Source organism: Tursiops truncatus, chromosome 4, assembly GCF_011762595.2.
Source record: "Tursiops truncatus isolate mTurTru1 chromosome 4, mTurTru1.mat.Y, whole genome shotgun sequence".
Taxonomy (NCBI): domain Eukaryota; kingdom Metazoa; phylum Chordata; class Mammalia; order Artiodactyla; family Delphinidae; genus Tursiops; species Tursiops truncatus.
In genome coordinates, this window is record NC_047037.1 from 45381973 (window position 1) to 45394379 (window position 12407).

General features: G+C 35.5%; 1 protein-coding gene across 4 annotated transcripts in view; it reads right to left on the reverse strand.

The window, feature by feature from the left end:
* ZBBX (zinc finger B-box domain containing) overlaps nt 1-12407 on the reverse strand; it is a 112041-nt gene that overhangs the window by 87790 nt on the left and 11844 nt on the right. For 3 of the 4 annotated variants that reach the window (XM_073803870.1, XM_073803869.1, XM_019946309.3), the window contains exons 4-6: nt 10035-10125; nt 3240-3288; nt 2259-2368 (exon numbers count right to left, since the gene is read on the reverse strand). In XM_073803870.1, coding sequence (XP_073659971.1) covers nt 2259-2368; nt 3240-3288; nt 10035-10125 — 250 coding nt within the window. Of the gene's footprint in view, nt 1-2258; nt 2369-3239; nt 3289-8448; nt 8540-10034; nt 10126-12407 lie in introns of those variants that run through there. The other variant, XM_073803871.1, reaches the window with a different exon arrangement.

A 12407-nucleotide genomic window follows, 5' to 3' on the forward strand; every position in this document is an offset into this window, starting at 1 on the left:
TAAGGTCCTGTCATAAGATATAGAAAGGTTGACTCTGATTATCCAGTCAGCATGACCATCTAGAATGATGGAAGCTAAGAACACAAGGTAACCTCAGAGTTCAACACTATAGAGTTCATTACATCTACCGAGCTTGAATTTTTAAATAATTTTTGTGCTTTTAACAAGTATCATGGGATATTATTTTCATTTCAAATCAAAGAACATCTTTTCTTAAAATCTTAGTAAATTCTTTAAGAATGGTTAGGGCCTAAACCCTGACTTCTATTTACAACAGTTTTCAGGCAAATCAGTTTTGTAATCACTGCACACTTCATCACTCTCATCTGCTTTCCAGCCAAGGCACGTGCCATTTATACTGTCCAGGAATGTCCTTTGCTTGCTTTTCCTTCTCTCTGGAAAAACAGATCCTTTATTTCCAAGTCAAATCTTATCTACATATGCCATATTGTTTGAATTCCATGGCCTTTAAAAAGTGCTCAACATAGAAGAGGATTAATAAGAAATATTGACTCATAGCTCCTATGCAAATACTTTTTCAGATCATGAACAGTGGAATCCAACAATTCAATTCTGCCATAAGACCCTTTTAGCTTTCATACTTCAAACTTCAGGAATATTAGCGTTTGTTTATATTTTCTTAACTTTTCTGGATAGGTATAACTTGTTAAAATTCCACCATCATATCAAGTAAGGAGAAAAATAGTATGATGTATGATGTAAAAGTAAGAGCATTATACCAAGAGCCAAGGTTTTACATTTAATATTATTAGTGCTTTATTAGACTTAAAGCACTCTGACTCTCTGAGCTCAGTTAAAACTGCCATGAAATACGGCTAGTAATACAATCTTAAACCAGAAGTGATTATAACTAAATTCTCTGAAATTTAATAAATATTAGTTATAGTGATCCACAAACATTAGTTATAATCAAATTCTTTGGGGGAAAACTGCTTCCTAGGTATGTATAATATTTTAATTGCAAAATATATTGGATATCTTCCTTTCAGTTAGCTTCAATGATAACAGTGTTTCCAATAACAGAAACGCTTTAAAGAAATGACTCATTAACAAACATTTGCTGAGTACCTATTAAATTGCAGGCATAATTCAAGGTGGTAAGCACACAGCAGGGAACAAAAGTAAATCCCTACTCTCATGAAATTTACATTGTGGGTGAGTGGACAATAAACAAATAAACATACACTAAAGGGTGATAAATGTTATGTAGATGAATGAGGCAGCTTCACAAAACTATAGAGAGTCATCTCAGCTGTTGCTATTTTATAAAGAGCTGTTAGGACAGGCAATGTTTGAGTTGACCTTTATTGATATGAGGAGACCTTGGGGGGAGAAAATTTGATGGGGAAATATTAAGAGTTGAATTTTGAACACACTAAATTAGTGATTTTGGTTAGAAATCCAAGTAGAAGTGTTGATTAGGCAGTCTGAGTTGAAAGTTCAGGGGAGAGATATGAGTTAAAGATGTAAATTTGGGAACCATCAAAATAAAGATGGGCTTTAAAGCCAAGAGAGTAGATAAAACTACCTAAAGAACAAGTATAAACAGACTAGAGAAGAGGCCTGAGGACTAAGACCTGTGGCACTCCAACATTAAGGGGTCAAGAATACAGAAAAACAACAAAGCCCTACACAGAAAAATACATACCATACGATTCCATTTATATAAATTTCAATAGGTTTAGCACCACTACATGTATGCTGCTAAAAATCAGAATAGTAGTTGGTTTTGTAGTGGGAGTTAATTGGAAAAGGCACAAGGGAACCTTCTGGGGTATTCTATTATCTTGATGGGGGTGTATACATTTAAGATTTGTCCATTTCACAGTAGGTAAATTATACCTCAATAAAAAAAAGAGAGAGAGAGAGACAATGGGAGGAGATAATGTGATGACAACAAGTGTAGACAACTCTTTAGAAATGTTACTAAAAGGGGTACAGGGGGAGATGTGGGGATCAAAGAAGAATTTCTGTTCCAGTTTTGGTTCGAGAAATACTGCATGTTCTTGTGCTGATAGGCACGATCCAAGGGAGAGAGGACAAAAGTTAGGTGGTGTCTTTAAACAAGAATGAGAGGATGAGATTCAGGGCATCATGTAGCATTGGCCTTTCCTGGCAGCCTGCACACTTCACCCTTAGTAATGATCATGAAGAAAAAGACATGGCTACCAAGCAGGTTAAGTCGGGACAGGTGTATGAGCCCGTGTGAAAGTCTGATCTTACTCCAGTGTACATACTAGCAGAGCGGCTTTGTTCTCACACTGCCCACAAACCTTCCCTTTTATCTTGGGTTTTTCATATTCAGAAGAATTTGCCATTTTGTAATTAGATGGTTTTTTCACTGGCTCTGAAAGGGAAAAACAAGACCAATCACATTGAAATACGATGTTCAGTTTTCTGATTGATAAAGGAAATTATGCACATTTCTAAATTCTCAAACTGTATATAAATATTAGTTGCCCAATAAGAATGGCATGTAGCCAAGTCTAATCTTCCCAGTAGACTAGGGAGCCCACAGTCCCCCTCCCACCCACTGTGACCACAGGGCCACACATATCCACCCATATCCATTCTGCTGTAAACTCAGTTGAACTAGACATGTAAAATTACAGAATGTTAAAAACTATGCTTTGGATAGAATTCCCATAGTGTTCTGCCCCATCTCTGGATCAAACTAAAGCCCACACAGAACAACTTCTATAATAAATGTTATATATATTTCTATAATTTGTTCTATCAAATTATCTTAACTATCCAAATTAAATGTTTATCCTCTATTTTAAAAATCTTATTTCTTTTAGAAGTACTGTAAATTCAAATTTTATTTTTGGTTTTTGCTATTTTCAAATAATGTATTAAAATATAAAGCAATTTTCAATATTCTTTTAATTTCCCAGAGTAAAATTTCAATCTATAATTTTATACTGCTAAAATTTTCTTCCTAGAGTTTAAGGAACAATGCTATGAAAGTCCTCACTTTTCAAAAATACTATTATTATGATCATATCCTAAGTTGATTTTTGACATAAAATAAGCACACCTCCCCAAAATACAGATAAAATATATTTTGAGTATCAAAGATAAAGAGTCACCATTTTGGGGTTTAGAATCTTTATGCTGCATGAACAGTTCTAGCACTTAAATTTTCTATGTAATTCAAATGTAAAAAAAAGAAATTATACCTTGAGCATCTAATAATACAATGGTAAACTGTTTACCTTGAAGCTGCTCCTTCAGTAATTTTAATTTCACTTTTCCAGCAGAAAGCTGTATTAATAAAATAGATATTGTATGTCAGGTATACAAACTCAAATAAAGTTTAAGTTACTAATAAAAATATTATAAAGCCATAACATTTTGGTGCATCTTGAACAAAACAAACATTTTGAAAGAATAATATGAGATCTTTAATGCATATATAGGAATTTTAATTAAATCAAGAGAAAATTCATAAAAGAAAAATATATTTTGGAAATATATATAAACCAGTTTTTTTTTAAATGTCACAAATTATCTTTAAACAAAAATTACATATCATCATGAAATGATTTTAGGAAAGCACTAGCATTCAGATGTTGTAAAGGCTCAGTAAGCCTTTTCTATCTCTGATCTTTCTGAAACACACAAAGCCTAATATTTGTGTAGACTGAATCTAAGCTGAATTCTGACTAAGCTATTCTGCTCACATAACTGTAGAAGCTAATATTATTATCTTAATTGCCCAAATCAGAGAACCACATGTTTAACCATCATAGGCATAACCTTCAAATATATTATTTGTGATCCCTGACTTTCCCAAGTTGTAGCCAAAAAAATTGAGTAAGTAACAATTATGGATAGGTATTTCAAATAAATAATCACTTAAAATCCTTGGATCTTAAGAGTTTAAGAAACAAAACAGACTCTCCAATTGCACATACTTGCCTTGGTCTTATTAAAACCAACGTCTGAAGTACACAGACATTCACGGAGCATGGCGCACACTTATACACACACTGTCAATTCATGCCTCATTTTCAATTTTCAATTTGCATGCTCAATTGCCCAATTTGTACATGAGAATATGAGAATAATGGTTGCCTCTATGTCTATGGCTGTACCAAATGCAGTCATCTTTGAAAATTTAGGCCTAATTATTTTCAGTGAATCTAGTGCTTTTGCTTCAAAAGGGCATTTGTTTGTTCCCATTCTTTAAGGAGCTGCTCAAATGCTATGTACCAAACACAGCAGACAAGAGAATAGAATTGAAATAATCAATTTTTATGTGAACCACACTTTTATTTTTAAACTGGCAGTGTTGTACAAGTTACAGATAATTTAATCCTATTTTTTATAACCAAATTATCCAATACTATTACCTTAATGATACATCTGAATTGCAACATGATCTATGTGTTTATAGGCTACCTGGGCAGAATGCATATACCAAAGCAAAATGAATTCATTATTAGGGACATGTTATACTTTGTTCTTGTTACTGTGAATAATATTTTTCTGCTCTATGAATATAGCCATATTTACTTCATATGAATCAAACTGTATACAAATATTTCAATGAACAAACTGCTAGCTTACTATTTTTAGGCAAATAGAATTTCCTCCTAAGTCTGATTTTTATCTGTTGGGGAAAGAGATGAGGGTGGAGTAGGGTTGGACCAGGGATACACACACACACAGGCAAACACCATAAAGATATATGGATATGCATATGTGTGTATATATAAAACATCAGGAATTCAATATACTGAAGCCTATACCTTATTAACCCACTTATGACTCCACCAGGAGATGCTGAAGGGGTCCTATCAGGAGTCAGGGCAGCTTAGTGTCTCTAACACACAGACATATCATCTGGGCCCTTGGGGTCAGACTACGTTGTATTCATCGGCCTCCCTGGCATTCACAAATGCCTCCATCCTGCCACTAATGTCCTAATCCACCGTGCTGGGCCCACACTCCTTCCACAAGCCACCTTTTCAAATATCCTCATTCTTAATCCAATTAGCTACTCAACCTTTGCCATTCTCCACTACTTGTCCTTCCGTCCAGGCTGCTCTGCCCTTCCATGAAGCCCTTATTAAAGAGTCCTTTAACTCTCTTATGCCTTAAAAATTTTCTTAAAGTATCTCTTCCAAAAGTTCACAGTAACTGGACCCACCTTTCCTCACACTCAACCTTCTCCACAGAACTCTCCAGAGGAAAGAGCTCCATTTTTACCCCCTTTCACTCACCAGGAGAGAAGGAAAATGTTCTCCCTGTTTGCTCCCCAGTGCTGCTTCCAGAATACTGGTCCGCTTTCACCAATACGCGAAGTTGCCTCTACTGAAGGTCCCCACCATCCATTTACCACCTTTATCAATATCCAGGATCCTGTTCCACCTGAAACCTCAGCAGTCTGTTCAGTATTTCTCTCCAGCACATTTCTGGGTGATGATCGTGGAGACTTTACTGTCCATGTTCACCTAATATCCTGATGCTGAAAACCCTCCGACATGCTGACTACTATGAACATCTATCTAAGTGCCTCCTCAGCCACCTGACCATTATGACCAAACCTTGGACCTAAGCAACAATCTGAATGGCCACACTTTCAAAATCCCAAACTCAGAGTTTCTCAGTGCAAACTGCAATCTCTTTACCTCCTTCCTCTTAGACCTCCCATTATCTACCAACCATTGTGATGAAATAATAGCAACTGGGTCCCCTATAAATCCATGCTGAATAAGCCCCGTGGGCTCTTATGGCTCTTCAGCAATCCATTCATCCATTTGCTACTAAACCTCAAACATGATTCTCACATGATCTGGCTACTCCAAATCTTCTCCATTCCAAAAACCTCAGATCCACCCCATTTCCTTTCCTTAATCTGAACAGATGATCTTGCCTTCAAATTTACTAAGAATGTCAAGGTCTTCCTATTAATATTTTTCCACAGCTTCCTGCCTTACCGCCTGTCAAAAACAACCTCTAAAAATGTACCTTTACTGCCACCTGTTTTCTCTTCCATTTTTCTTGTCTCAGAGAAAATGTGCCCTCCTTCCCTTGGCCAGGCCCTCCTCAAGGAGCTACCTCTTCAAAGCCCTCAGCAACTGGCACCTCTCATTTGAATCTTCAATCTTTCTTCCACTAGTGAATCTATCCCTCAGCTACAAATTGGCTCACATCTTCCCCTGATTCTAAATGTATATATATACACACACATATATATATATATATACATACACAGTATTTATATATATAGTATTTGTTTATATATTTTTGTATTATATATATAAAGTCTCCTTGATCCTATTAAAGCCTTGAGAGATCACCCTCTGTTCTCATGTTTACTGAAACTTTAGCCTTTACTCATTGCCACCTGCCTTTCTTTTTCAACCACTTGAAATATATTTTTACATCTGATAACAATCCAACCATAAAATCAAATTTATTGTTTTTAAAAATTCTCATTCTCTGTAAACATTTTAATGTGATTTTCAGTTAATATTACAATTGGTTTCACACGTATTATCTCACACCTTGCTCAAAACTCTGTGAAGTAGTCAGCAAGTACTGTTATGCATGTTTACAAATATGGTAACAGTAGCCCAAGAAAGGTTACATCATTTGTTTAAAATCACAAAGCTAATGAGATGAGTCACGATTTTAATCTATATAGTCTACCAAAGGGTTTCTTGTCTTGGTACCACTGACATTTTAGGCCAAATAATTCTTTGTTGTGGGGTCTGCCCAGTGCATTGTAGAATGTTCAGCAGCACCCCTGGCTTGTAGCCACTACACACCATTAGCCAAAAAAATCCCTCTCAGTGGTGATAACTAAAAATGTGTCCAGACATTGCCAAATGTCTCCTGGGGGACAAAATTGCCACCTGTTGAGAAACACTGCTAAAACTAAACCCAACTTTTTCATTACGAATACATCAATCAAGGTTGACTTCTCCATTTTTTTTCTAAAAATGTCCTCCTTTACTTTCATCTCCTATGAAATTACATTACTTTGACTATTTCTCCCATTATTTCTCTTCTCAGGCTCCCTTTACTGGAGAGCTGGCAAATTATCTTAGAACTAGCCTGAAAGCCTGCATTTCAAATCTTGGCCCTGACCCTTGATGTGAGCAAGTTATTTAACTTTTTTGATGTTAAATTACTTCATTTGTGGAACTGGAAAAAATAAGAACTGCCTCTTATGAGTGATATAAGCACTTAATGAGATATAACAGGAAAAGCACTGTTGACTGGTATAAAACAGATAGTGAATAAATATTCAAGTTCTCTTTGCCTCCATATTCTCTGGGCTTTATCCTTCATACCTGCCCTTTATCCTTTACACCTTTCTTATCCTTTTTATAAATTCTTAGAGAGCACATTTACCCTCTCAGCTTCAATTAACACATGAGAATGCAAACAAAACTCTGAAATCTTTGAAATTTGCTAAGAGAGTAGAACTTAAATGTTTTTATTTAAAAAAACAAGGTAAATATGGATGTGTTAATTAACTCGATAGAGGGAATTCACTCACAATGTATATGTATATCAAATCACCGTGTTGTACACTTTAAATATCTTACAATTTTACTTGCCAATTATACAATAAAGCTGGGAAAAGAAAGTAAGAGAAGGAGGGTAGAAGGGAGGGAGAGAAGGAGGAAGCCAACTATCTAGCTCTAAATCTAAACACCAGAACTTTTCTTTCCAGCTCCTTCATTTTTCTATCTCCTAGGCAATTCATCCTGGAATACCAGTTATATATTTGACTTCTTCTTTTCCTTTCTCACTGTGTTTTGGGTCCATGTTTCCTTTATATTTCTTCTGCTACGTTCTCATTCAGACTCTTCTCATCTGACCTTTTAATAGACTTATAAATAGTCTCTCTGCTTCTATATCAGTGGCCTCCAAAGTAGCATGTATGCATGCCTGAGGGAGCTCGGAAAGGATCAAAGAAAAGAAAAGAAGCATCTATTCATGTTTATATCATCCTTGATTAATTTCCATATTTTGTTTTACAATGAACATGACATATTAGTATGTATATAAATAAATTATATTTATAAGTAGATAAAAAATTCATGGATAGAAAGTCCATTCTCAAAATATATTCTTTTTTTTTTTTTTTTTTTTTTTTTGCGGTACGCGGGCCTCTCACTGTTGTGGCCTCTCCCATTGCGGAGCACAGGCTCAGCGGCCATGGCTCACAGGCCCAGCCGCTCCGCGGCATGTGGGATCTTCCCAGACCGGGGCACGAACCCATGTCCCTTGCATCAGCAGGCGGACTCTCAACCACTGCACCACCAGGGAAGCCCTCAAAATACATTCTTTATTGCTGTGGTACATGATCAAAAGAGTTTGAATATCATTTGCTCTAAACTCTACTTATATAAACTTCAAATGCGCTGGATATTAACAAGATCAACCATCATACATCATTACCTTAAACTTGCTACTCTCCTGCTTCAAAGTTGTCAGGGAATTCTATTCACCCAGTGAAAAAGTCAACACTCCTGAGTCTGGTATTCAGGCCTCCTACCCTCCTGCCCAATCTTATTTCTACTCCCACCTTCTGTAACTCCCCAACCCCTCATGCTTTCATCATCAATTATGAGGTTTATGGGAATGGGCACTATGACTTATTCATCACTTTTCCTTATAAATATATCTAGTACACTCTCAAATATTTGTAGAGCTAAACTATTACTTCCCAAGCACAAATACACTACATGGCAAAAATGACATAGTGAGTTTTCCTATAAATATTTTCATATGTGCATCATCTTTTACATTAGGTAAGGATATCCTTGAGAACAAGGATAATTCAGTATAAGACAAAGAAGCATTAATAAATGCTATTAGTAAATAGCAGGGCTTCCCTGGTGGTGCAGTGGTTGAGAGTCCGCCTGCCAATGCAGGGGACATGGGTTCGTGCCCCGGTACGGGAAGATCCCACATGCCGCGGAGCAGCTGGGCCTGTGAGCCATGGCCGCTGAGCCTGCGCACCCGGAGCCTGCTGCTCCTCAACGGGAGAGGCCACAACAGTGAGAGGCCCGCATACCGCAAAAAAAAAATAATAAATAAATAGCATTAATAAATGCTATTGAATAAATAAATCAATAATCACAGAGTCAGCACTTTTAATATATTATATTTACAACAACATCTAAAGTATGGAACACTGTCTCAGAAAGATAATGAAAAATGCAAAGTGGATTATAAAACTTTTAATGCAAAAATTAAAGAAACATATCTCAGTAAGAGAATGACACTAAAGAATAAAATGCCTTTTCTAAGCCAAAAATGTTAGAAGTGCCAAGATGTCTGTAGATGCCAACTGACCCAATGAAAGTTTAATGACAGGTATATAAAAAAGAAAAAGCTATAGAAGTTAAAACCTACAAAGTCACAGATTTTGTACTAAAGAATCCAGAAGCAAAACAGTTTTCTTTACATAAGGACACTCATTTGCCTTTAACCTTAAATATAATGTAATGTTATATTTTACAATACACAGTAAAGATAAAGCAATTCTATGGCTGGGAATTTTAAAGCATTTTCCCTTGGGTATCTTCACATATGGAATCAACAGTTTATGAATAATTATTATTCCAGCAGAACATAAATACATTAAATAAATGTGATATAACAAAAAGGCAGAAAAAAGTCTGTCCTTTGTTATATCAAATAAGTTTGCTTTCACCTTAATACAGAACTACATAGTTCTATTTCACATACTAAAAACCAGAACTGAACTGAATGGAAAAATTCAGTTTAGAAAATTCACCTGAAGATGAATTTTTAAAAATCAACTTTCAGATGAAAAACAAAAACATATCTGAATAGTGAAAGTTGCATGTTATTGGATTTCAATTATTGGATTTCAAAATATAATTGAAATCCAATAACATGCAAACTTGTTAAAACAAGAATAGGAGGTTCTTAAGTATGGAAGGGAATGCAAGATCTGAAAAAATAATTTATATCTTCTCAGCAAACTGCCTAAGAATCAAATGGTATTTTCTTACCTTAATAACATTTCCTTTATTTCGTGACATCATGCATGATTGATTACCCAATCTGCCCACTTGTGCAGATTTCCAGTGACATCCACTTGACCTTCAATATATATGAACAGAAGACAAAATGTAATTACTAAATATATTTCTCCTTTTAATGAAAACAAATATATTTTCCCTGTTTCAGAAAATGGAAATTCAGTTGTTAACATTTAACAGACCACCACAAAATGAAAATGAAATATCAAGAATGCCACAATATCCTCAGTAATTCTAAAATATAGCTCTGTTATATTTGGAACTTTTGAGACGAAATGAATAAAAGTGAAATGTCCAAACACAGATGAAGAATTTCATTTTTTAGACATTTACAATGACTAAAGATAGCTTTACTGATTTATAGGAAATGTTACAGATTGTCATGCAGTTTTAAAAGCTACGTGTTCACAAATGCAAAGAGAAAAAGGAAGCAAAACAAGACCCCCCAAAATTCAGCAGATCTACTATGTGATGAATTCCTATTAAGACTTCAAATTAGCTCCCACAGCAAAAGGTAACAGAGCTTGCAAAGAAGGCAAACTGTTTCGTTTTACAGTTTTCAAAGTACTTTTATTTGAGCCTCACAAAATCTTTTGAAGTCAACAGAGCAGGGAGGCCAATTCCCATTTTAAATAATAATGAGAGAAAAACTTGCCCAAAGCCACAGAAATAATAAATCATAAAACCAAGATTGGATAACCGGACTTTCCGTCTTCCTGATCAGTGACTAGCAGGTTCTCATTCCGGCTGTGACATTTACTATCTGTGTTACCTTAGAAAAGCATTTAACTATTCTGAAAACCCAGTCAAGCTTTAGAACATTTTTGAAAACATCTAGAAAAGGTTCCTCAACTAATGAAAATTTACTCTTGGGGGCTGATTTCAGGAACTCTGATTCACAGATACATTCATGATCCACTGAGAAGCCCAAACTAAATCCAAATTAGTGAAGGTTTAAAAAAATAAGAAAGAGGGCTTCCCTGGTGGCACAGTGGTTGGGGGTCTGCCTGCCGATGCAGGCGACGCGGGTTCGTGCCCCGGTCCAGGAGGGTCCCACATGCCGCGGAGCCGCTGGGCCCGTGGGCCGTGGCCGCTGGGCCTGCGTGTCTGGAGCCTGTGATCCGCGGTGGGAGAGGCCACAGCAGTGAGAGGCCTGCGTGCCGCAAAAAAAAAAAAAAAAAAAAATCTTTAAAAATATAAGAAAGAAAATGAAAAACCAAAAAAAAACAATAAAAAAAGAGAACTGGCCATTGGATCATTAGGATAAGAGCAGCAAGATACAGAATAAACTTTGTCACCTGGGATGTACTACATTGAGATGACTTTGATTCAACCAATACTCTGGTTATTAGAAAGGTTGTGTGTATAGCTCATGAATACTTTTTCACAGAGTTAATCTCTAAAGATAAACACTACTAAAACTATAATAAACCTTTGAATTTTCTTTAATGGTTCAGAAGGTACTTTATAGATATTTGATGATCATCATTTTGAATACTAAACAAAAGCAAATTTAATACACAAAGAGTCTGGTAATATTTAGTACCACCAAAAGCATAGGAAATATGCCCACTCATTCTCTGTAGGAGAAAGTTATACACTTTTGAAGCCTATTTGAAAGGAGTTCTCCAATGTCTACCAAAATGTAAACTGCCATATACTTTGACCTAAAATTACATGGGTGGAAATTTATCCCATAGACACTGTTATAGCTGTAAGCAAAAATATATGTAGAAGCATATTCATGGCAGCATATATAATCACAAAATACTGAAAACTTAATAAAGATATGAGAAATAAATGCTATTATAGCCACACAAAGAAATACTATGCAGCCACTAAAAGAATGAGATCACTGTGCGCTGACATGGCAAGAGCACTAAGATATATCAAGTAGAAAAGTAGAATGTGAATCCATCCACAGACTTTTATAGATGAACTCATTTGAAAAATGTAAAAGACATGTCAGATACAAACCTACACACACACACACACACACACACACACATTCAAACACATATATACATAGGCTTGAACAAAGACAAGACATTTGTGGGAAGAAACATTTTAATTGTTAAAAGTGGTACTACACAATGGGCTGGGAGTCAGCCTAAAGTGAAGAAGAGATAATTTTCATTATATAACTATCAGTTATACTTGATTTTAATTATATTTATGTATTATTTTTACAACAAAGCAAAATGCTCAGTAAAATTAGTACAGATATGCAAGCATAATATTAGAGAAGTCCCATTAATAAAATTTCAGCTAAAGCACATTTGCTAAAAATATTTCAAACATACGTGAGGGTCTGAATGATTCTTATCTGTGTGCGTGTTAACC